This window comes from Lepeophtheirus salmonis, chromosome Z (assembly GCF_016086655.4).
Source record: "Lepeophtheirus salmonis chromosome Z, UVic_Lsal_1.4, whole genome shotgun sequence".
NCBI lineage: Eukaryota > Metazoa > Arthropoda > Copepoda > Siphonostomatoida > Caligidae > Lepeophtheirus > Lepeophtheirus salmonis.
In genome coordinates this window covers 20,088,762-20,116,637 of record NC_092584.1, presented here as the reverse complement: position 1 = coordinate 20,116,637, position 27,876 = coordinate 20,088,762, and the positions used below count along the sequence as shown (strand labels likewise).

The 27,876-nt window shown below is 32.8% G+C and overlaps 1 protein-coding gene across 19 annotated transcripts in view; it reads right to left on the bottom strand.

The window, feature by feature from the left end:
• The window catches only part of LOC121130253 (protein NDRG3), a 137,932-nt gene that overhangs the window by 81,111 nt on the left and 28,945 nt on the right, over positions 1 to 27,876 (bottom strand). For 3 of the 19 annotated variants that reach the window (XM_071893768.1, XM_071893773.1, XM_071893769.1), the window contains exon 2: positions 25,740 to 25,905. The exons of 10 other annotated variants lie outside the window; for them this stretch is intronic. In XM_071893768.1, coding sequence (XP_071749869.1) covers positions 25,740 to 25,742 — 3 coding nt within the window. In that variant the 5' untranslated portion in view covers positions 25,743 to 25,905. Of the gene's footprint in view, positions 1 to 22,346; positions 25,542 to 25,739; positions 25,906 to 27,876 lie in introns of those variants that run through there. 6 more of the 19 variants (XM_071893762.1, XM_071893764.1, XM_071893761.1 and 3 more) reach the window with 4 other exon arrangements.

Here is a 27,876-nt window from a genome sequence, read left to right as displayed (position 1 = left end):
ACATATGCTGAGATCATTTATTAGTTTAAACCTGAGAGGTCTGGAGGTCAATAACGTTATTATAATTACGGGAATCATCGGCATGTCATCAAAAAATAACGAAAATACTCCGAAAGCTACGGCGATAGGGAATGCTTTATTAAATGTTGGGAGCTATCTATCAAAGGAAATAATTGTAGGAGACCCTGTGGTTCCGTCGGATATTCGTGCTATTTTAATTTCGGCGGTGGGAAGATAAGGTGAGTTCAAATTAAATATCCCTAGCACGATTGAGGGTGTTTGGGACTAGGCCACAGACATTCATCAAACAAATCAAGACATTTTCGGACTTTGGAGAAAAAACTAAAACTTTTTAGAAAGAGCAAAAAAAAAACAAAAAAAAACGAACCAGTTTTTAGTTTAAAAGCAAATTTGCTTTAAATGTTAGTTGTTTGTATTTTATTGATTTTAGATGATAATTTTATTAGATTCGATATATGAGTAATATATTTGTATGCCTTTAACTTGCAAAAAAATTTTAAACTATGTATAATTATATTTATTTAAATGCATCTTCACAAGAGAATTTCAGATAATTCAAATTTTTACGAATTATTTGTTGTTTAAATAAAAGTAATAAAAAAAACAAGGATATTTTATAGAATTACTCGAATGTCGACCCTCAATACTACTCTGAATCCAACAAGAACAGGGCTTGAACATAATTGTATGTAGTAGAAAATGAAGTTAACTCCTCAGAAATTAGATAATGATGACAATAGTTTCGTAGAAGAAAATTCATTCTTCAGTTTTACCAAGTCCAGAAAATGATGGTGAACTAAAAATAAAATATGTCGTACTCTGTATCTAAATTCTACTCCGGGTCTGACAGGGACTTTACGCTAGTAACTTCACAACACATCCTAACGTTTACTCTTTGAATTTCACGCACTATTGATTATTATATACTTATTGTTCTCTCTTCAAGAATTCAGGAGTGATGATGACAGCTTTTGTAAATAAAAAATGGTGTTGAAGTAGTATTTACAGAAAAAGCACGTTCTTCAGATGTCATATTTTTTTAACGTCTGGTAATTCCGGGTTTTCCCTATAAAGTGCAATCTAATTGATAAAGAAAATATGTAATAAAGAAAGGATGAGAGACAAAAAGAAAAAGAAAAGGTATTTGAAGGTATTTCAGAAACAAATTAATAGCAAATGAATGCTTATTCTTGCAAAAAAATGCAAATAAAAAAATATAATCTCGGGATTAATACGAACTGAGACCTAATTACTTATATAAATACATTTACTTTTTGCAAAATTTAAAAATTTGCAAATTCATAATACCATAATTATATAAAACTTTAGGGATAGGATTTTATTATTAAAAATAAAAACAAAATACATTGAAACTAATAGCAATAAACGATAGCGGTCTGTAAAGTTTTCTACCTCAACTCAATCATAAATAAAATCTACTCATATTTATGAAGTATCTGTTGACAGTTATTCAACAAAGTTTCAGCCATTTTGGAGGCGCAGTTGCTATGAACAGTCATTGGAGTGAGTTTTGTGAAAATTGAAAAAAAAAAAAAAAAAGAATGCAGCTTTTTGTTTTTTTTGAAAGTGAAAACCTCTAATAGATTCAAACAATAGACAACATATAAAGGCTTGTAGTGCTGAAATGTGATGTCAATCGGACTCGGCGTCATTGAGCCAAAGACTGTCTCGTGAATAATTATTTTGGAAAGAAAAAACGCCTTCGGACAGGCTACAGAGATGGGAACATCGTTAGGAGAAGTGTGTTGAGTTACAAGGAGACATGTTGAAAAATAATTTAAAAAATCAGGAAAAATGACATGGATCTTTTCTGACTACCCTCGATATATATATATATATGTTGTGTACAAGTTGTAACTTGTACAAGGAAGTTGTACAAGCTGAACCCCAAAAATGAGATGAAGAATTTAAAGATGATTTGTGATGGGGAGGATAATGCAATAATTGGATAAAAATTTTGTTTAACATTTAATTATTTTCAGAAATTAATAGTTAAATATGAGTATTCTGTGTTACACTACAATGTATGTATTCAAATGGCGAGTTATATTTTAGTCATAAATACATAATAACTTAGTGAAATGATAGTATAAGTTAATAGTTGTTTATTAGAATTTAGAAAATATAGCACTTTATTACAAATAAATTGTACAATTTGCTTATACAAGTTGCAACTTGTACAGACATATTAAGTTGTACACAAGATATATATGTATTTATTAGTGTTGAGAAACGGTCCAGCCGAATTTTATTTCTGTTTGGTGTTAAGTAATTTTTTATAGACCGATTTGGACCGGTTTTTCGGTCCAGACCGATGTCTCAGACCCTGGACCGACTTTTTTCAGTCTCAATTTATGGACCGATTTTGATTCCGTCTCATTTTAGAAGCCGATTTTTTTTCGGTCCCCATTTATGGACTCATTTTTTTCGGTCTCATATGTTATGAGAGTCCAATTTTTTTTTCTAGATCAACTCTCATTCATTTTTTTCTCAAAAAAATCTCAAAAGTACACGATAAGTTCCAGAACAAATACTGTAGGCATATAAGAGACGGCAGGATCAAAATTAATCCGAGCTATCTCATTTTAAACTTTGTATAACGTCATTGTACTTGAAAAAACATATGATGTTATGTTATAAACAATTTATCTGTGAAATCGGCCTAGACCGATTTTTTTGGGACAGAACTAGACAGAATTTTTCCTTTGGACCGATCTAGACCGAATTTTGATATGAGACCGGTCCAGACTGAACTTTTTTGTTGGGCCGAACTAATTTTGGTCCAACAAGAAATATAACGGTCACAGACCAGTTTAGGATGTCCGGACCGAACCCCCAACACTATTATTTAGGTTGGATTTTGGTCTGAAAATCATAGACCGTTCTGAGGATGTGGACCTTTAAAAAAGTTTGATCTGAACCGGTCTCAACAAATAATTCAGAATGAATTCATCTTACATAAAATCCAGTGAAGACCGATTCTATTGATGAATTGCTGATGACGTCATATTTGTTTAAACATATGAAGTTTAATGTGCTGGAATAATCCTATTTGTTATGTACGACTCAAAATCAGGATGGGGAGATGATTAGTCCGTAGATTGAGACCCAAATATATGTGTTTTGTCCATGAATAACGACGAGAAGTAAGGATGAGGTATAAATGTAAGGTGCTTAGGCTTGGATTGGTCCTTATTTTGGAATGAAGAATGCAGTCTGGTACACTTATATCGCGATCAGATCCAGTTCAGTCCTGCATATTATACAGATCGGTCCTTCATGACGTGAATCAACTGTATGTTTTCTTTTTTTAATCAGTTCGTAGGACCGGTTCTAAGACTGGACTGGACCGAACAAAGAAGTACTGAAACAACACTACAAGTGCTTATTTCCCTCCATTCATAGCAGCTATAAGTTATTCTAATAAATCGTCAGGACTGTGAAACTGCTTGACTCTGATTGTTAATTTTTGGTTTCTTTTTTTACGTATGGAAAATGCTTAGGATTTACAGCTCAAGCTACTTTCTATAAAAGTAATAACTAAAGGTAAAATTCGAACCTCTAATAATTTAAAAACATAAAGAAGCAGGTATCATGTCATGTGGCTCCGAGCAGCGAATAACAAGTCACGTGTCTCGAGGGCCATTATAATTAATTCCAATTTTTAGCAAATATATATACGGGGTGAATATTTTAAATCCATAAAATTTAAGGATATCCTATACTAGAATTTATTTCCCAAAATTAATTGAACAATTCACAAATATTTTGCCCCTACATGACAAGATCCACAGTGAAGTCAATCACTTACACCAACCACCTCATGTTTCGACCATATCCTCAGACCTTTTCCTGTACGGGGTATAGGACTTGATGAGGAACTCCTTGAATCTAAGAATGGCACCCTGGAAGGTATCAAGAGTGTTATGTGCACGTTTATTAGACTTTCTCTCCAAGGCTCTCCCCACATAGGGGTCCAAGGGGTTTAGATCTGGGTATCTAATAGGCCACATTTCCGTTTCAATAACCCGATTTGTACAAAATGACCCAATTTAAAATTATAAAAATGATACTGAATCTGTTAACATCAATTTCAACTCTGTAGTATAATTATCTATGAATTTATTTGCGTCCTTTGGTGTGTGCCCGGCACAAAGACACTCAATAATGGTTGCGTTGTATTCGTTGCAATTCTCTCAGATTTTGTATTTTTTTATATATATGCACAATTTTGAAAGATAAATTTGATTAGCACACTTTCATAAACAAAAATGTAAGGGTTGTCAAGATATTTTGGATTAGAAATCCCCACCCTGTAAATCTATGATACTAAAGGCCATATATATAATTTAATGCATTTAATATTTATATTATATGCAAGTATCTACCAATAAAGCAGGCGACTTTTTATTCATATGGAGATAAGACATTGCCTTTAGGTTGTAAGACAAATGATTTAATGTTTTTGTATAATTCGATAGTATTACAAAGTAGGCATTTATTGCTCAAGAAACGATTTATTGCCATGAAATAAAGTCTTTTGAATTTGAATTATACAGCATTGTTACGATAAGCGTGAATACTTTTCTAAATAGGCGGCAAATCTTGAGTTGCTTCCAAAATTTGGTCCACAAAATTCAGTAATACCTCCTGCTAAAATTGTATAAAAGGTTTTACTCTTAAGACTACATTGTAAACCATGATTTGAAATGAAAAGGAAGCTGTAATTTTCTAATATCAAGAAAGGGAATAACCTTTTTAAAAAAAAATCGGATCATCGGTGGACTTTTAAGCATAAAATGAATTTATAAAATCCTAAAACGTTATCGGGAATATGCCTTACGAGTACCCCTAAAGTCATTAAATCCCTAAGAATAGGCATTAGTCTTAAAACAATGAGAGGAATTGTCAACATTGGTTCATATAGAATATAAGATTTAAGCTCTAGGAAATTGGGCCCCTTGTTCCGCAGATTTAAATACTATAGATTATTTTACATCGGGATATCTGGTAAGGAAGTTGAATCAATCCAGTTGTGATGATGCCAGCCCTGAAAACATGTTATTGTACGGGAATTGGATTCCTGCAACACTCTGAAGAATCGTTTGGAGGCTGTCATTCAAATGCAAGGAGAACATATTCAATAGGTTAAAATTATTTCGTATTTAACATATACATATCTAATTAATAAAAACACAACTACATAACTTTTTTGACAGACATCCAACTTGGACCTGGTTAACCCAATACTATACAATGAAGAAAATAAGTTATTGCTCCTTTGCCCTTCTTGTGTAATTTTTCTCAATGGGGAAGATGTTCTATGGAAGTGAGTTCTGGGCACTGTCTAAGCCACTCCCATGATCTTAATGGGGTTCTTCTTAATTCACCCCTTTGTTGCTTTAGTCGTATGCGTAGGTCGTGCTAGAATACCCATCCACGATCCATTTTCAGTGCCTGACAAAGAAGTTGTCACCCAATATCTACCATAGTTTAATCCTTCCTTCGATGCAGTGAATTCGACTTTTCCCCTTTGCAGAGAAAAACTTCCATATAAGGTAGGACTGAAAATCAGTGCATAGATTGAGAGCAAAAAAGTCAGCCAACGATTGTAAAAAGATTAAATTTTCTGTACATACCTTCCGGGCAAAAAGGTATCTTCAAAACTATATAGAAAAAATCTTATAAGACCGAACTGGAAAAATCGTCCTTGCACCAAATCCCAAAACTAGTGATAAACAGCCTTCATACTTTCTCTCTTCTTCATCAATCATTTTGAAAGTGTCTTTAAATAGATATTGACACTATGCAAACTTGCAAAATGAAGTATGTATTTTGTTGAAGGAAATTAATATTTCGATACTAAGTGGGTTATTTGAATGTATGTTTAAAGTGAATTAGAAAGTGGGATGCTTTTTTTTTTGTTGTGACTAATCTTGGTTTTCCGTCTTAAAATCATAGACCAGTATGCAACCTTTATTATGATGTACTACTATAAAATAAGGGCTCTCAAACTTTAATTACTCAGTTGAGGAAATAGGTATTTGATCCATTGCCGATTTTGTAAGTTTTTTCCACAAATAAATACTTTCTAAGGGATTGAGGTCCGGAGACCAGCAAGCCAATCCATGAACTGAATGTGTTTCTCCTTGAGCCACTACTTTGTTGCTTTCTTCGTATGTTTTTGGTCATTTGGTCATTACACAACCCAATTTCAGTGCCTTGACCAGGATAAATGGTTTCTTCCTCTTCCCTTCGATGCGGGGTAGTCGTCCTTTCCTCTTAGCAGAGAATATTTCGTATATTTTCAAGCCAATCTATGTATCGTTCATGAATATCCCTTTGTTTCAGTTATCTTATTAAGGGCTATAGGAGACTACCAATTGGAACACGTTCTACCATGCTTTCTTATATATTTTAAAGCCGCAGTTAAAATGAGGACGTGTATAGTCTGAACACTTTAGATAAACAATGTTTGAATATATAATTAGTATAATCAAAAGAAAGCCATTAGTTATTTTTCCATGTATAAAATCATGCAAATTGTAATACGAAGCATCCCTAACGTAACATTAGGATCCTGCAAATAATCATAGGGAGTGAGATCTCTGGCCCCAATACATTTGTTCAGGATATGATGGACAAAGTTTGTTTCAAAATAGAGGGTAGTTCTTTTAAACGTTGGTAATTTTATTTGGTCTCATCCCATACCCTTACAAATTGGTTTTAATACAAATTCACACTAATCGAGAGTAAGTCCGGTACGAATGTCAATCTACCTCGTCAGTTGCTCATTATGCTTCTTAACAACAACAAACTCCTGTCTTCCTTTAATTAGGAACAGAAACGTTGTGCAATTTTGCATATTTTGTGCAATTTAAATAGTAAAATAATAAACGGGTTTTTGGTAAAAGCGGTCGGTTGCACTACTCGATTCGTATTACAATTCAGAAAAGGCTTGGAACAAGATGGTTATGACCCACTAAAAATGATTTCCCGGAACCCTTACGATCTGGAAGTCCTGATTTCTTGAGTAAAATAAACAACGAAAAAAAAGGAGAATAATCCCAGCCAATCGAAAATCCCTAACTTCCCCTTCAACTGTCCCTAGCGCCATCATTGAACACCAACATTAGTACAGCTATTCATGCCCCAGGGACTACTTTTAACTACGTCAAATAGGGAGTAAAGGGTCATCCGAACAAAGGCTTTGATCAGAAGCCTCACTTGAAGGATCTTGTCAGATCCTTCTCAGATGAGATAGATTGTATTGCCATATATTGGGGCCCAATAGTTCTGGTTATATTCTTTTTCTTTTTTTAACCTTGCTCTTTGTCACTTTTTTTTGAAAAAATAGAAAGTTTCTTCCCTGAGCTATAAAACAGCATGTTTTCATAAAGCATCCTCATTTTTAATGATTTCCCTTCTGACGATGGACGTTGACAATACAAATTTGATTCATCATGCTCCATTTATCATCAAAAGACACAAAATACCATTAAATTAATATTGGTTCATCCCCTTTTTATTCACATACATCATTCGGTTTCTCTATGATATCCTACTATCCTACAGATGAATGGTAGCAGAGTATATATTAAAAAAAACTCCGTCCTTAATTAGGAACAAAAACTTTTTACTTACAAAGAAATGCCATAGTATAATAATTGATTACTTCTTTTCTCTTTTTCAAAAATACATTCAAAAATAATACATGGTGCGTCAACATAAAAAAAATCTAGAACATAAATTATGCAAAAAACAAAATCCCTACTTATGTTTTTACTTTTACATATTTACGGCGTGGAGCTGTTGTTTAACAAATGACTTTGTGCGCATGCGCAGGTACGACATTCTTTATTGTTTTGCTGTAAGTTTCTAAAAATGGATTGGATCAACGTAGTATTTATTCCATAATCGTGAAAAAAGTGTCCTTGTTGTGATCCTCGCCGGACGAGACAACGTTCAGATTAAGACTACTTAACACATACAAGGGACCTGTTCCGTAGACAGGTCCCTTGTATGGAAAGTCAGAAAAGAAATGGAAGACTCTGCTCCGTGCCACACTCCAAAGAAAACGTTGACCTGGTTCTCAGAATGTATTAGAATAAAATCGTATCGGTTAAAATCTAAATCATAGAATCGAAGATTTTTTCATTTCAAATTAGAAAAAAAAACCCATTTTTATTATTTTGAATTTCCCGCCACTGTCCAGTAGTGATTTTCTAATCAATCACAATTTGAAATACGAGGTGTGTTCAAAAATTAAGGTGACTTTGTATTTTTAGGAAAAAATATTTATTTACTTATCAATATTTATGTTGTCCCCTCCGCAGATAAAGGGTGATTCAAAACGAGCTGTTTTTGGATTGTAGAAATAAAAGACATAAAATATTATGGTCAAAACTTTATTATGAATCGAAAAAACAATCCTTTACAATTATTTCTATGGCTTTTAAATGGTCCTGTTCTTTCGCGCCAATTTTCGATAACCCGTTCGAGCATTGTGACCGGACTCTCACGTATAACACTCTCAATATTTGCTTCCAATGCTTCAATCGTCGCTGGTTTATCCACATAGGCTTTTGTTTTTACGTAGTCCCAAAGAAAAAAGTCCAAGGTGTGATATCACACGATTTCAGTGGCCAATTCACAGGGGCAAATCGTAAAATTAATTGCTCACCAAAATGATGTCCCAATAAGTCCATTGTTACGCGCGCTGTGTGGCAAGTGGCACCGTCTTGTTGGAATCAAATGTCGTGGAGACCATGTGCTTCAATTTGAGGTATCAAAAAGGTTGTTACCATGGCGCAATAACGTTCACCGTTGACGGTAACGATCTTCGGATACACTCTCGGATACGGCCGCAATATTTTGTATGCTGCGAGCTGTACGTGCCCTACCACAAAACGAGACATCCCAGCAAGTTGCTGCCCCTTCAAATTTTTCGATTATTCTGCGAATTGTGGATTCTGAAGGTCGATTATGTGTACTATAAGTTGGGCGTAATTTGCAAAAAACTACTTTTACAGAACGCTGATTTTCATAGTACAATTGAACAATTTGTACACGCTATTGTGGCGTATATCTTTCCATGAAGAATTGTAAAACAATACATACTGAGTAAAAATGACGTATGAATTTGACAGATGTCGTGCGCTCCTGTCAAAAAATCTCTACTGGAAAAAACCGCTCGTTTTGAATCACCCTTTACAATACACTTGTACCAACGCTTTTCATAGTGCTTCAATCACTTCTCATAAGCCCTTTTCGGTATATCATTAATCTCTCCAGCGAAGCAGTCTTTATCTCCTCAATCCTTGCAAATCTACGTCCTTTCAGAGGTCTCTTTAGTTTTGGGAACAAAAAACAGTTACATGTGACCAAATATAATGGTTGAAGCATTATTGTAGTGTTGTTTTTGCCCAAAAATGCGATAATTATGCTTGTCAAAATTAAGTCATTTCAGAATAAAAACTTCGGTGACACTCGTCTCACGTCCCAAACTTTCCAATATTGGTGATAGGGAACCAATTATACTTCATAATTATCCTAATCGAGGAAGTATAAACACTTCAATTTATATCAGTGTTACTTGTCTGGTTGTTTTATTTTTATTTTAATAATTGTTTTGTTTTGTTTGTTTGTTAAATTTTACATTGTAGCTGGACATTGGATGAAATATAGAAAAGAAAAAAAAGTACCACAAACTGTACGCGTAACCCCATTTGAAACAACTACTACTTCATCTCTAAGTGGTCACATGGATTCTAAATGTCCTGTCAATCAATAAATTCGCAGTGGGCATGCGTAGTAACATGTTTTTTTATTTTCCTATTTAATCGACTCAAATCAATTCTTAACTTACTCGGTTCGACTCAACCTCTTTTGACACAACACTATTAGGAGCAACGTTCACAAAAGAAATATCATGAAACCTCAATATTTTATTGTTAGAATATGAATAGAATTGCATATATATATGACATCTTTATGGGCAATTAATGTATGGCCATCTGTTTCCAGAAATTATAGATACATTTATGGGGAATAATAGGATGTATAATATTATTTGAATATAAACTAATTTAGTATTACACGTATTATAAATTTCATTTTGAATTGTTTTTTATCAACTATGTTCCTTCTGGTTGTAGGGCTCTTACACTAGGAACTACACGGCCAAACATTCAACCTTTCAACAACTATACAAACGTAATTATTAATTTAACCAAGGAGTCCATGATTTTGCTTAATGACGTAAATATTAATGATATGTATTATTAATAATTAATATATCTCATTAATACGAGATAATAATTAATGTATCTAAGTCAATATTTAGAATATTTCCATTATAAATAAACCGTTGATATTACTTGAGAAGATTTTGGATGATTCTATTTGATTTTTGTGATGTTGAAACACATATATTAAGAATTAGATATAATTCACCTATTTATTTTGGATAGGCATGACTCCATTTCACCGTATTGAAGGAGTTATACGAAAATCTTTCTCATTCATTTATTATAACATCATTTGTATACTCGTTCAGTATAATCTAATAATCTATCCCTAAATTCCTCGTATAAATAACCTACTAAAACTCAATTTTTATCAACTTTTTGTCGTGTCCTTAAGGAAATTATATTAGGCATTGTTATAAATATTTATTGTATCGTATATATCATGCCTAAGGTGAAACAATGAGGCTAAATATCTATTTTAATTCATTTTAATAATAAAATTTTGATATTTTATAGAACTCATAATTACTTTCCAATTCGAACTTGAAAGTTTGATTGCTCAACAACCGCTCCAAACAACCATACCATTCATTTATTACTTTGGCCCTCTGGCATTCACTAACTGTACTTCTCAATAATAAAAATAGAAAATGATGGGGGAGTAAAGGGTACAGGGGGTAGTTGGTCTGGGGTTAAGGCGGGGGATAGTTTGTTGGGGGGAGGTGTTCCCTTCTTTTGGATTTATAATTTTTTTGGGGCTTGTTCGAATCGATAACCTATACCTTAAAAAAAAACTTTGATACACGGGGAATCAATCTTTTTTATGAAAAAAATTGACTTATTCGCGAAAAAACAAACTTGCCCTCCAGGGCTCAGGAATCTTGTTTAATCAGAATGAAACACGGCCTTAGGTACGTAAATTAGAATGATGAAAAACTTTTATTTTATGTCTAAAGTATGGATCTATTTCCGTTTTGCGAAAAAAATACTCTGGTTATACGTTTTTATTAGGGGAATAAAATGCAAATATAATATTATATTAAAGTATCATATTTTGTAATACTAAAAACTAGTCAGAGTACCCAGTACTGTTCCGTGTCATTAATTAATTTCCATAGTAACTCCAACCCCCTTCCTTAATAACAAAACCATGATGACGTAATTGCTATTAACTTAAAAAGAAAAATATATGATTTTTTTTACTTAGAAAATGTCAAAAAGTGTGCTTATCACACTAAATCAAAAAAAGTCCCTTGACCTTGTTATTCCTTTCGAAAAATTGATTGTTGAGTGAGAAGAAAAGCTGTTAAAAATAGTTAGGATATATTTCTCATCTAAAATCTTTATTGTTACGCTTTATGGGGATTTTGAAAGGAACATGTCAACTCTATCAAAAAATTAGTAAATATGAAAAATTTAGGGTCGCTGTTTTTATCTAAATATTTATTCATCATTCTCAAATTTTCTAGTTCCTATTCTTTTTTTTTTATCAAGAGGAACATTTGGAAACATTTGCTGCAGTAAAGACTTCAGTCCCTTCCAGTTTTTTTTATTTTCTAAAGCTATTCTCGTTATTCTTGAGGAGAGAACATATGTATATTGTGTAATCACGAGTGTGTGTGCTTATGAATGATGGAGATCCGTTATAAAATAGGAATGAAGACTGTAGTCCAGTTCAGTACATTAAATCAGTCCTAAAATTTATAAAGTTGGTCCCTGATGATATCAATCAACTTTATGTCTTCTTTTTTCATCTGTTCTAGCACTGACCGTCCGAAGGAACTGAAATTCACCGAATAAATCAGGACTGACAAAATACTACTAGGGATCACCACTGATCAAAAATAAAGTTTCGGAAGAACCACTCTAATGTTTCATATATGGACTTTTCCTGAATTGATATGTGATATGTAGGAATTAGGGTTTCTATCTTGGTAGGTTTCGGGCTTACATCTACAAGAAGTTCCGGAGAAAATCAATATTTTGCTAGAAATCTTCCTTTTAACCATTTCAGAGTACACGCCTTCTTTTTTATGCATTTCTAGTCAAATTAAATACCAAGATAGGATTTTTATCAAAAAGGATATACTATGTTGCATCAACATAAAATGATGCCAAACTAAACAGTTAATTCCTACCAATAACAAACCCATAAATGTACCTTTAATTAAAACTTCACCTTTTACGTCATAATGGGAACAGGAAGTCTACCCCCTAGGATTTTACTTTCCGAGCCATCTATCACATCTTTTTATTATTATTACTATTAAGAAGTACATCTAGTTAACGATAGAGGGTACAACTTATAAATGAATTTTAGGTTGTTAGGAGCAGTTCTTGGACAATGCTCCTTTTGAATTCGAAAGTAATTACTACGTAGGAAGCAATGATTAATAATTTTTTCCACATAAAGACGGAATCATTCGAAATTGGTTAAAATGGACCCTTTTGCTAGAGGCTAGGACTCAAATATATAAAGGAACAGGGATCATTTATCCGTGGAAGATCACTTTATTATTGAGGTCTATGGAAAGATAGTTGGTACCTACGTCATTTTAGCATTTCTAATTACCATAAAAGACCAATACAGACTAGGACAGAAAAAATTTATTAGGGCCGAACTGATAGGACTTAAGCCTCTTTACTCTTTTAGACAGATCCAACACTAACGATTACGATTCTGATTCTATAGTTTTTCAAATAATGGATGTTTGATTATATTATTGCTATTTATTTTAATAGGAGGTTAAAATGTTGGGAAGAAGTGAAATACGATGGTGTTAGTCGTCCAGGGGGTAGGAGCCTTACAGATCGCCATAATATAGGAGCCTTACAGATCGCCTAATATAGGAAAAATATTATTTTCTTGAAGATAATAGTGAGATTTATTCTTAAAATATAAAAAAAAATGTATTAAACTTCGCAGTATTTATTATTTACACACATGATCCTGGAATTTAGAATTTAATTTCCAAGGATACCCAATTAGGGACACCTATTTGGTAGTAACACGTTAATTAGTAATATATTACTAAAATAATATTACTTTTCAAATAATTAATATCAGGTATATCGATATTACTTGGCTAAAAAAAAGTAATAAGTAATTTCACGAAATTACTTTTAAATTGTGTACATAATATGCTATGCCGTATTGAATATTACTTAATTAAATTGGACATTACTTAAGCTGTTAATAAAATGTCTTAATATGATCACAAGACGAGCGACAAATAATTCAAACAGTGCCACTCTGTTATTTTTAGAATTTTTATGATTGATATATAGCAAAAGTTTGAAAAATAAAAGATACATTACTGCAATATATTTTATTATTTGTAGAAATACTAAATGATAAACTGTCTGTGAACCAGATAATAAATGGCGTTGGAAGTACATATGATAGTGAAGAATGAGTTAAGACTTGAATTAAATAATGCAAAATTAGAAACAGCTGCTTCGTATTTACAGAATTTATGATTGAGGATCATCCATGGCCAAAAATAATGAGTGATTTAAGAAAATGCTGATACACAAAATATAGTAGAAATTAGTTTTTGAACCCTAGGACTATATATAAATATATTTATAAATATTCACCTAATGATAATTATTCAATATAAGAAACTGGACGATTTGATTGAGGCATTGTTCATCTCTTAAGGGTATATGGAAAAATAAGTAATAAAACGTAAAGAAATATGATTACTCTTGATTCTAAGTTATAAGTAAAATAACTACCGAGTGGAGACTTAAAATTTACACACACAAATGTTCCAAATATTATAATTTCGATGAAATATCCGCTGTATAAAAATATAGAGGGGCCTATACATTTTCTGTCACTGTTTGTCCCACAAATTGATGACCCCCTCTTATTGGATATCTTTAATTTTTAGATCCTACCCTTTTGAATAGATTTGTAATTAAAATATACTCATTATCTTGAGGACCACTGGCAAGGGGTGTCCGGAGGATTATATTTTAATTTATTCCATAAATTTTTTTCCCCCAACAGAACAAAAAAATTCTAGTATCAAACAAAAATACCTTTGTTTGGGAGGAAATAAAGCCCCTTCAGCCCCCTCCTCTCCCCTGGTGTACGCCCTTCCTGATATAATTCATATTGAAAAAGTTTTGTTGATCAGTGATTAGTTTTCTTTTATGTGGACTCCGAAATATCTCATAGCGCCTCATCTTAAAAAATCTTAAAATCGGACCCATCCCCCGCCCTCTATCAACTGGACATTATAATGTATGTCCCCCTTAAAATTTAACATCCTACATTTTTGACTTTAGCATGGAGAGAAGAAATGATATTTCATTTAGTTCAAATAACCAAATTACAAATTATTTTAAAAATAAAATAATAAAGGTTAATAATATAAATACAACGTGTGACCATCATGTAATCGGGATTGCTAGAATTTTCAATTTGATGTATCGTACCGGCTGCTGGGCAGGAAAAACGGATTTTGACAACACACGCAACCACTCATACACTATGACGTCAATATTAAAAAGCGCGATGGAAGTCAAATATCCGTCGTGCACGCGTTATGGTATAACCTTGTATTTCTATTAACCTTGCATGGATGTTTGCTCTCTACGAAGCGCCCATTCTAATTTTGTTTATTAATCAATGGCTAAAAAAAGTAAGGAAACTCAAGAAATTGGAAGAAAGGCCAGTAGTAATTAAGTTTTATATTTATAATTACAATTAAGCAAAAATTATAACCACCATTGCCTAAAAAAAAGAAAAAAAGGAATAGCTATCATTAAGTTCATTATGCGTTGTTAGAATGTTTTCTTCAATCTTAGCTCATTGCAGAGATATTGATGTAATCCCTTCCAATTATACAAAAAAAATAATCTAAGATCTTGCAAGCAAAAACAAAAAAAACATATTAAGATAAAAAAGTGTGTGGCCGTATATAACACATATGTAGTAGACATTTAGAAAACAGCAGTGAAATGGGATATTTTACACCCCAAAATGTTTAACGATTTTTTTATTTATTCCTTTGAATCTACATTTTATTCCCAATACGTTACAATATGCTCCTAAAACGTTAAATCTGATCATATACAATTCTTTTTTTTATCTTGATACTGTCTTGATTAAGTATTCACATATTAAGCATTTTTTAATGGAGGTTTAATGAATTTAATATACTATTTTCCTTTAATTTTCCTTGATTCCTACTTTTTCCAATTTTCTTCATTTTAATATAAGAATAACAAATTAAATTTTGTTAAAACTACAAACTTATGTTGTTAACATTATTTTAAAATAAGAGTTTATTTTATGTAGATGTTTTTTATTTATAAAAGTATTTTTAATATCTTGGTTGATATTTACGAGTGCAAAGCTTAAGGAATAGCTTAAACAAAATATACGAAATTAAAAACATATTTATTACATTAATCGTAAAACTGTATATTATGTAATTAAATAATTTTTATTAGCAATGTGCTAGAAGCAGAAATGGTCAATCGGTACTCCATTCTTATGAAATAGATAAAAAATATGGATAATACTTGGCAGTGGCCTTAAAAAGCCAAGTGTTACAGGACGAAACTCGTCAAAGGTTCAAAATTCGTCAAAACTTATTAATCCGTCATAACCTCGAAACTCGTCGAAAACTGGGATTCTTTGTTTTTCTTTTTTGAGTACATTAAAGCTTGTAAATCTTCCTAGACGGATTTCCTTTATCTGTGAAATTTAGAGTTAATATTTTCCCACAGGTAGAAATATGTTGATTTCTCTTCAAATTTTTTTTGCTTAATCACATTTCGTTTTATAAGTAGTATTTGCTAGATTTTTTTAAGTCCAGTGGGAGTACTCGACGTCGCTTGGAAATCGCAATTACTTAGCCGTCTAAAAACTTTTATCATATTATCATAAAGATGCATTCATATTAATCTGCATCAGTCCAACTTAATATAATATTTACAAGTTATAACCAGCATGTAGTTAAATATTGATGTGTTGAATATGTAAACTCTTGAATTACACTTATTACCACGATTATAATAAGTAAAGCTAATTTTTGGATAAATCTATGATAAGATATGATATAAATTACGAAAACAATTTTGAAATTTTGAATAATTTTTTTTTGCCTGACGAGTTATTTAGTGAAAAAAAAGTGTTAGGGTGAGTAACAAGTATTCTAGTGAGTAATGAGTTAGGCTTGTAATTTACAAAGTGTGCCGGTTTTTTTTTAGAAACTCGTAAATATACATTCTATCAAAAAGTACGGGGAATTGTTAATTGCAATTGCCTGCGTTAGAGGATGTAAAACAAAATTCTTTTTCTAGGGTAGCAGGCAGTCTTTCATTATGATACCAAGTTCGAGTGCAATCTGTAGACCAGTTTGCTTGCAACAGCTGGATAAGTCAATTTACCTCACTAGTGTTCCGGATTTGTACAATGAACGAAATTATTGAACAAATAGTTTTCCTTAAATTTTGTGTTGTGAACAAAGTTTCATGTGCTGACAAATTGAAAATGTTAGATCAAGCTTTTGGTGAATCAGTTTAATCAAAAAACTGTACATATGAGTGGTATAAAACATTCAAAGAAGGTCGAGAGATCGTCAAAGACATCGTCCTCAACCGCTGAAATGAACATCGACACAGTGAAGAAAATTGTATTGAAAAATCGTCATACCAGCTTAAGGTAGTAATCCCATTGTCTTAACATCTCTCACTGAAAATTTGGGCATTAAACGAGCGTTGCAACACGGATTGTTCTAAAAGAGCTAAATTTTCTGCAAAAAAAGTAACCTGAGTATGTCTCTTAGGATATGCTTGATTCTACAAATTCCAACCCAACGTTCATGGAACGCATCATAAGTGGTGATAATATGTAAATCTACAAGTATGACTTGCCAACAAGCAAACAATAATCAGAATAGAGGGAGGAAAACGAGTCAAAACGGAAAAACCCACGCCGAAGTTGCTCAAAGGTTAAGGCTATCCTCATTATTTTCTTTGATATCTGGTGCATTACAAATTCGTTCCAAAGGAAAACGGCCGGAAATGAAATAACAACTCGGGGATTTTACACGACAATAACGCACTATCCCACAGAGCCAGGATTGTGATCGAGTTCAAAGCCAAACACGCAATAAATACCATGAATCAACCACCATATTCACCTAATTTAGCTCCGCACGACCTTTTTGGTTCACCCAAACCTTATATTGCCAAACCGTGGAACCCGTTTTGAGTCTATTGAATCTATTAAACAAAATTCGTGGATGGAGCTGAAGCCCAGGGCAAAAAGTACATTTAAAAGATGTTTTGAAGACTGGAAAAAACGTTGGCAAATGTGTACTGCATCAAATAATGACTACTTTAAATGCGACAAAATAAATCACACATCTCTATTTTTGGGCTTTCTTTTTTTACACAGTTCAATAACTGCCTTATTAAATGGAGTTTCCCTGACAGAGGCTTAATATATGGTGGACCGTCAAAATAAAAGCAAGCTAGAAAGATTTTAGTCAAAATGAAGTGAGGTGTACACTGTATTCTTTCACGAATTATTGTTCATTTCTATAAACATATTATTCTGAATAACCATTTGAGTGTGCCCCAAAGTATCCAAAATTGATTGTCATGGCAAACTAAGAAACTTTTAATGGGGGCTTAAGACCCCTTATCAAGAAAAAAAAAGAAGGCTAGCGACGCCACTGTTCTAACATAGAGCGTAAACTCTTGTGTATCAAAACTCAAGTCACAAATTTGAATAATAAGCTCAATACAGTCTTGGGCTGTATTTATAGATGAAGTACAAAAATAAATGTACTACTTTTCTTGATTTTTCTTCAAGAATGTAATGCCTTTGACGTATGACATATGATTTTAAAAAGAAATAAAACCCCATGCTAAAATACTTTTGATTCCAAGACAAAAAAAATTTTTTTATTAAACAATCATATTAATCAACTCAATATAATATGTAGAAAAAGCTTTCATTAAATTGACTTATGACAGATACAATTTATATTTGAACTCAAAATTCACCAAAAGAGTAATTGCCTTAAAGGGAAATATCATGATAAGAATTAGTGCATAAAATCGAGCTTATTTATTTGAGAGAGTGACACTAATTTAACAAAGTTAAAACAAGAGGATGAATAGCAATAAATAATATAATCGTTGATTTAAAGTCAAATTGTACTAAATGATACAAATTATCTATTGCAAGGGTGTCCACAGGGGGAGGGCTGGAGGGCTTGTAGCCAATCCCCTTCCCCAAAGTGATTTTTTTTTTTGTCTTCACAAAGATTTGATTGACAGGGATACTTTTAATGAAGAAACAACCATTAAAATGGAAGGATTTCTTTTTAAATAAGGAGAAAAAACAACCCCTTACTTTGAGGATTTATTTTCATAAAAAAGGTCAATTGATCAAATCCCAGAACGAAGCAAAAATGATATTTGGAAAAGTATAAATTATGATTTTTTTAAATTGAATACAATCTCCCCATCCCATCTAATTTTAAAAGTAGAATTTTTACCAAAAAAAAAAAAAAAAGAAAAGCTATAAAATGACTTGTTTTAAATACTTTAATAAATAAAGATTATAAACAAATTCTTTAAAAAAAAAAAGGTCCACGCCGATAAGAATTTTCACAGCGCCCTCTATGTAAGTAGTATAGACCTATATTGTTTTATTATTTAATACAAGCAGTATACTAGTTATTCGGCGTCGACGAACATACACCTTTTGCTTTAATAACATATAAGATTTTTCTTCGAGAAAGACTTGATTTTACTCTCCATCTTTTAGGAGCACACTCTCACTTAATACCTAAGACATTAACTCTTAAAGTATAAAAAAAATAGTACGATTTGATGAGCCAGGAAGAGAGTACTTTAGCTCGTTGCTAGACCTATATATAAATATAAATGTTTGGGCAGCAAAATGTGAACTATCCTCTCTGGGAAAGCAGAAAGAGGAGGGCACCATTTAAAGAGGCATCCGGAGTTCCTGTCTTGTTTCGAGAAGAAGATGAAGGAAGACCCCATACCCTCCACGAATCACCTTGCTAATGACTTATCCGTGTCTGCTAGGACCATCAAGTGGTCGGTGAAGGTGACTTGAGATTGTCATCATTCACGAGGACGCCAGGCACCTTCTGACAGAGTTAATGAAGGCCAGAAAGCTCAAGAGTTCATCCTTTGCTACCCAACCCCCTATTAAATAATATTATCTTTCAGAGAGTTATTTTGCCGTAAGACGGAACTAATCTCTGTCTCTTTGTTATCAAACTAATCTAAGTAAAAAAAAAAAAAAATCCAAGTATAGGCTCGTTTTTTACACTATCAATGCATACATTTTTAGACTATTGGTGTCTTTTCGACACCTAAACAAAGTAAACTAACAAAATATAAAAGAAATTAACCAGAAGCAAACCATAAATTAATTCCTTTTATATTTATCTTATAAGATATAAGAAACTTCTTGTTTAGAATTCAGCCGAAGTTTTATAATAATAAGAAGAAAGTAATGGGTTTTTCTTTTTGGATTTGGCTCAATTACTCCGAGTTGGTTTTATATGTATACGCCAAATTTAAGCATAACATACCCAAAAGTATGTCTGTGGGTTTCTAAATCCCTAAGCCTTTTAATGTATTCTACATAAAAATAGATCGAAAATCAGCATAGAAACCCTAATAATTAGAAGAATATTTTGGATAGTGTTGTGTCGGTACCTATTAATTGGGTCCAGTCCACCCTTAGGACCGGACTTATTGATCCTTAGGATTGTCGGTCCTCGGAATTTTTCCGAAATATGTAGATGGTTTATTAAAGCAAATAACTCAATAAAATATAAATTAACCTTCTCCTAAATTGCTTTAAGTGAAGATCGCTGAAAACATGCAGCAACTATTAAACAACTTTAAAATTACTTTACCTCCAAATAAATTAGGATCCGGCGTCCTATCTAATCCTTCAATAGAATGCTAATAAGATTCTTTTGATTTTGCAGCAATCCAAGATGAATTGACTGGCTAATGCAATCTCCCCTTCCCATCTAATTTTTAAAAGTAGAGTGAAGAATAAAAGCTGTTGCTAGGAAGAAAAAATGGAGGAGGAGGAAGATTCAAAAGTTTATTTTTGTATATATAAGATATTTGCACATATCTTGCAAAAAAAATATTATTTTTTTCATAATAAATACAAATATATTATATTGTAATTTAGTGTAGTACATAATAGAATAATTAAAAAAAGGAGAAACAGCCTTCATGACGTCACAATGGAAAGATTTTCTTTTCTTTAGCTAAATACTGCTATGAATGAACGGAAATACACACAAGTCCTACTCCGTATGAGAGGAGAACTTAGGCAGGAATTACTCCGTTTATGATCCTCCATTCAACAAGGACTTGACGTTATATATAATTCCCCAACATTTTTATAATGAATTTTTTTGTCATTTTTGTGTACACATACTCGTAGTTAGACTTTATACTTACAATTACATGTTCTCTCTTCAAGAATGAAGAATGAATATTTTTTGTGAATATATTAATTATATATATATTTTTAATGATGTTGAATTATTAATCATAACAGCTTTAGAAAATAAAAAACAAGGATAATATTGCCAAAAACAACAAATCTTGTATGCTAAAAAATTATTAGGAGTAACAACACTACATATCTGCTATTGTAAGAATATATTTAAAGGATATACCAGTCCCTAGTTTTTCTGTCTTAGGGCGTCTAAAAATTTAAAAAAATATCTAATTTGTCTAAGGACATAAAATCATGATATTTTTTGTGAATATATTAATTATATATATATTTTTAATGATGTTGAATTATTAAATTTTAATGCATTAGAGTAGATTAAAAGTTGAAATAAATAATTTATACTTTTTTCACAATAATCTGTATTAAATTATTCATTATGATGTAAATTTCATGACTCAGCATAGATAATATAAGACAAAAAAAGAGACGACAAAGGGATTTCGATTGGTAATTTGTTATAATATGGTATAGGCTAGAAACAAATGTAGATACATTAATATTTTGAGATACACAACGACAAATGAATTTTCAAAAAAATATATGAGCTGGCCCAGAGTTGGAGAAGGAACACGTGAGAGCTTTTTTTAGCTATTTATTTTGGAATAAATTGCTTTGATTTAAGAATTCCTGTTCCAGAACTAATTCAGCTCGTGCATCATTGTATTACTGACTATTATTTAATCTTTGGATATTATGGTGTGTTATAATTAAAGAAAGACTAGGTGTTAAGAAAAACAATGTTAAGGGATTAGAAAAACAGTTGTCGCAAAAGCACCTTTTTCTTTTTGCTCATTATTTGATCAGTTGTGGGGCTGTTAACATCTTTCTCTGATAAGGTGGTTCTAAAACTGTGGGGAATTGCGAAGTTGCCCGACGGGGAATGACCAGTTGGACAGAAGAACCATTGCTTCGAAATTTCACCAATTTCAATCTCCACCAATTTTTAAGCCAAATTTCAAATCAAAACCATTTACAGACTGAATATAAACAACAGATTCTGTAGCGAGAAAATAGAAACGGAATAATACATTCTCTACGAATGGAATTTTATGGAAAAAAAAAATCAAAAATCCATAGCTATTAACAGAAAATTAACTTGTTTGGAGAAAAAAAAATTAAATTAAATTAATTGTCAAATATAAAACTTTATAGTAAGAAGCAAAATTTCCTCTATTTGGGGAAGGGCTACAACCCTGAGGTACGTCCCTGGTAGTAAGCCCATTCTCCCAATCTATACAATTATTATTTAATAATTGTTCACAGGACAACAAGAAATACAGACACTTAAAAAATACATTAAATACTAAGTGAATCCCAGAATCTGAACATTTGTATCAGAGGAAATGAGAAGCCCCACTCGTCCTCATTTATGATAAAAATTGACATTGACTTTAAATATATGAAAATATACATCAACATGAATACATTTTCCTAATACTTTTCGGAATCAATTTCCAAAAATTGCATATGTATTGAAAAAACGCAAGCAAAAGATTTGTCTAATATATATTTAGAATATTTATAGAGTATACAATTAAACATATTTAAACATAAAGCTTCCATTATTTATATTAAATTATTTTGACACACATATTCATAAATATTTACACGTATTGTGTAAAAAAATATGATGAGACACAAAGATTTTTTCTACTTGGGACCAAGAGGTTTTTCCATCATCAACATCCTTCAAAAAAGTTTGAAACAGCGAAAAAAATTAATCACAACAAAAGAAGGGGGGCAATGGTGTCAATGAATATTAATTTATATCACCATGAAGAGTTTTAGTAATTAATTCTCTATAACTTAGTAATGAATAATGATGAATTATTACTTTATTACATAGAAAGCTTTTCAGGTATTGAATGTGAACTAAGAATGAAGACAGAAAAAAAAAGTAAACACCAAATTTCTTTCATAACTACATAATTCAATTAATTCTCTGAATTGGGTGCTGAGTTGGATGATGAATTTGGTGGGTTAGATGATGATTGCTGCTGCTGCTGCTGCTGTTGTTGTAACTGGGCCTGTGGGACCTTTACCTGACTTTGCTCTTTTAAGCGTTTCCTCCGCTTCTTGCTCCAAAGCTCATGACAGTCTTGATACTTTGGTAAGTTAGGGGGTGGCAACTTGGATAAATCCACCTTTTTTAGCCATTCCCCCTTAAGCGCTTCCGCGGATGTAACCCGTTTACTGGGATCTAACGTCAACATGGAGTCGAGTAAGTCCAGTGCTGATTTAGGGATGATGGAAAATTCTTCTCTGAGCCTGCGTTTATAGATCTTTTTCGGTTTGAAGCTTGAAAAGCGAGGAAGATTGGCGACGTTTGGCCAAACTGACGGAGCCGGAGTTCCACAAAGCTTAGATATGTTCATTAGTTGTAAAAGCTCTTCATTCGCGGGGAACAAGGGTTTTCGATTAAATAATTCCCCCCAAAATGCATCCACAGGACCAGACATCCACAGCGGGTCCATAACATTCCTCACCTAAGAGCAATTCAGGAGGTCTATACCAAAGAGTGATGACTCTGTTCGTGTAGGGTCTTTGATTATCCTCTGCACTATAGAGACGAGCAAGACCAAAGTCCGCCAATTTTACTTCTCCCTTATTATTGATTAAAATATTGGAACACTTAATGTCTCGATGAAGAAAGTTCCTACTGTGACAATAGGAGAGACCGTCCAACAGCTGTTTCATGATACTACCAATGATTTCTTCACTGAATTCAACAAAACCAGAGTCAAGGAGTCCAACTAAATCGTGGTCCATAAATTCAAAAACAAGGAAAAAGGAGCCTTTATCCCGATTGAAATAATTCATCGCGCTCTCTTTATCCGTCACAATCTCGAGCAACTGTATAATATTGTTGTGACGCAATTGGCGCAGAATATTTATTTCCCGTACTGCAGTGATGGGGAACCCTTCTTTTTCGTGTTCGAGTCGGACTTTCTTCAGAGCGTACACTTTATCCGGATCTATTTTACTGTTTTTAAGAGCTTCAGGTTTCATCACTGCTTTGAAAACTTCGCCGTACGATCCCTCCCCCACCTTATCCACGATTTCATAGAGATCCACAGAGCGTTCTCCCCAATCTGTACCATCCTCACACATCAAGGTAGGCGGTTTCTTACCAATCACTTTAGGTACCTTTTTCTTTTTCATCTTTGTGGTATCCACATTTTCAGCAAAATCATCATCGGACCCTGCTGGAGGCATGGGCATACTCAAGAGTTTAGAATGTCTTTTATTACTAGGTAACGGGACGTTTATGGACGTAGATGACAAATATGAGGAGTTAGGGGCCTTCACCTTGTTTTGTGGAGGCAAGTCTATGTTTGTTATGTCATTCACAGTCGGCTCATTCATATGTTGAGTTGTTATGTTATTTAATGTGAGAGGAAGCGGGATGGTTCTTCTTTCTTCAAAAGCTATGTTCTGATATGTATTATTAGGCATATTGTTGAGAGTTGGGATGTAATTAGGTAAAGTTAAGTTATACACCTTGGGAGCTGAACGAGGAGGTGGGGATAATGCAGATGCCACCCTTGACTCATAGGGAGGATGATAATTATTTGAAGAGAAACTCATGTAACTTGATTCTTTCTTCATATTTTGCATCCTCTTAATTTTGTCCCTCAGTTCTTTTTTCTTCAACATCTCACCAAATAACGTTGTACCCTGTACGTTGTCCGCCGCACTCTCTGACTTCTTTCTAGAACTTCTAGACCTACGTCGATTTTTTGATCGCGGAGAAGATGAGGATCGACGAGATTTACGACTACGACTTGGAGATCGTATGGGAGACCTATTCGAATAGGATGAATTTTTATCGCGTGAGTTTTTAAGTTTACGTGACGAGTCCTCAGATTTCTCTTCACGCCTTTTATGCCTGGAGCGTGAGCGTCGATGATGGGATGATTTTGGAGAGTCGTCATCACGTCTCCTTTTACTAGTACTACTACTATGTTTGGGACTCAGACTTATAGAAGGAGGGTTTGGAGGAGTCCTTGGTCCTCGCTGACGTCGATGACTTGTTTTTTCAGACGAAGAAGACTCTCTTCTTGACAATTTCCTTGGAGGTGAGGTAGACGCCGAACTAGTTAATCGTTTTTGATTCAGAAACTCAGAGTCAGAGCTAACTGGAGAGCCAGGGATTAAGAGCGGTGCCTCACTTCGACGCTTCTTTTTATGTTTCTCCTTCTTCTTCTTTGATTTTTTACTCTTTGAATGATGATGACGGCTCTCTTTATGATGTTTAGACGGAGACATAGCACTCGGTAGTGAATTAGTATCTGTTAGTGACGTAGGACTTACTGTATCAGTATTCAAACACAGAAAATCATCTCCCGTAGGAGTCCGATCACATTTTTCATTAAATGATAAGTCGTAGGATCGTTTTCTATTCCTACGTGAAGAAGAGCTTGAGGGTTCCTCGTATCGAGACAGCTTCTTGGATTCCCTTACTTTTTTTAGAGGTTTTTCGTTCGTTGTAGTCGATACTATTATCCATTCAAATAAGGTGGTATGAGGCACACTACATAAACAAACGAAAAATGATAGTATGTGAGTAGGTATGGTGGTGCAATAACAAGGTCTTGCCTAGTCTATGTATGTATAAACAACAATATCAATTTTCTTCAATACTTTCACGAAGGAGATGCTCATCAAGGCCTTTTTCGTTTAATAATCTAAGTAAACAAGCAAATATAAGCAAACAATGATATTTTTTAAAACTTAAAATGTGAATATCTGATAGCTTTTTTTAATAAATAAAAAAATATAGATGAAGATGATGCAAAATAAACAGATAACACCTTGGTGTCAGAGTCCAAGAAGTTATTACACAAAGTGTATCTCGGCTACATAGTATATAAACTTATACCAACCATTATAAAACACCCAAAAGAATCATTTTGTAGCCATTATTTTCATATTTCAACACGTTGTAATTTTGAAATAGGGTCGATGATCAAATAATAATTGCATGCATGTATATAGACAAATACTCCAAAAAAACAATGTTATGAATTGATTAAACAACTGTTGGCTAACCTGAAATATATAAAAAAAGAATATCATCAGAATGGAGTAAAATAAAATGAAGATTATGAACATTTTGACATAAATCATATTTAAAGAAATATCAATTATAATACAATAGCATTTATATGAATAAAGCAAAGTGTGTCCGTTCGTCGTTCGTGTGTCCGTGTGATGTATATCCCACTATTTACAACGGGCCTACAGGTACCCTAACTATAGAGCACCCTGATGTATATTACAAACATATTTTTGATAAATAAATAACAATGAAGTCCCATGAATGAAATATTGCAGGCGTGTGCATGTATTCGAAGTTTCTATTTGTTTTTGTAAATGGTATTTTATGTAGATGAATCATATCATCATTCATCTGCATTTTCAGTAAATTACATGATCTGAATTAAATGTTAATTGCATTGTTAAAATGTTAAAATAAACTTTGTTTCTTTTATTTAGTGAACATCCTAGTGGCAAAAGTATCATTTGTCATTCCAACATATTTTTTCTTAAACTCTAATTAGTATTATTTAATGCTTGAGGAGGGAAGACGTCATATAAAGTGATGGAAGTATTATTGTATTGAGTAGTTACAATGTGAAAATATATTTTTTTGATTCATATATACATAATATAGGCAATGTTAAATGAAATACAAGGTGATTCCATAACGTGTGTATGACTAATGTTTGACGTCCACCACACTTTTTAATATTGACGTCATAGTGTATGAGTGGTTGCATGTTTTGTCGTAATCTGCCTGTCTGGAACAGCAGGCGGTATCCTACATTAAATTGAAAATTCTAGGAAGCCTAATAAAATGATGGTCTACACATTGTATTTCTATTAACTTTACATATATCCTAATATTTCATATGAGTAGATATTAGGCTTTCTATTCAAATTACAGGGATGAGTTAAAATACCCAAGAATTTTATCTATAATTTGATTTAAGAGACTTATTTTGGCCCCAAAATGTTACCCATTTCAGACATAAAATCTATCCATTTCTCATTCTTTTATTGCAATGAGTAGTGTGTCTGTCAATATTTAGGACTGCAGTCCCGTTCAGTCTCGGTCCGGCCCAGTTCAGTCCTAAAACTTAAAAGTTTGGTTCTTCTTGACGTCACATAACTTTATTTCTCCTTTTTCAATCTGTTTTAAAACTGGAAGTTTGAAGAACTGGACCCGAGGACTGATAGGACACCGTCTTCAGAATGGACTGTACTGAATAAATAAGGGTTGAATCAACACCCACTGTGACAATCCATTTTGGATACTAAGAGTACAATTTATGGCAAACTCAAGATTAAAAAGAATAATTTGTTAATAGAAATTGATGATCATTTGTATCACAATACAAATGAAAGCCATTTTCTATTTTGTCAAAAATCATTATAGTTTATTTTCATGTTGACCTGATTTCGTTTTTATAGTTTTTTTTAAAACGCGAAGCGAGGTGGTCTATACAGACTGGTCAAATCAGACAAAATAAGCACAGCCAGACAGACACCTTCCATCAAATATGTAGAAAGTTATATATATTTGAAACCCAATTAATCATTCATCATTAAAATCGGTCCACACTAAAATTCTTTCAATCACGGAATTAGTTCGGTACACTGAAAACCTAAATAGTCTTGAGGAAGTGTGCTTTTTATATCAAACCTCAAACCTATGTAATATATTCCTATATGAGGCACCATAAAAAGGGACACCTTATGTGGGAAAAAGTATATTTGTGGGAGCTAGGAATATACCCTAGCTAATAATCGCCTTTCGCACCTTTTTTTTATAGCTTTGATGAGGCCCATAAGAAGATGAATACTTTCATATTTCATACATAAATAAGTAAGCTTTCTAAGCCATAAGAGCAAGGAATACACTTTATATTTACTCTGAAAGAGATTTCTAATTACCATTTAGGGAGGGGGGAATCTTTATAAAAATTTGAGTATTAAAAAATATTTAATGTTTTTGTA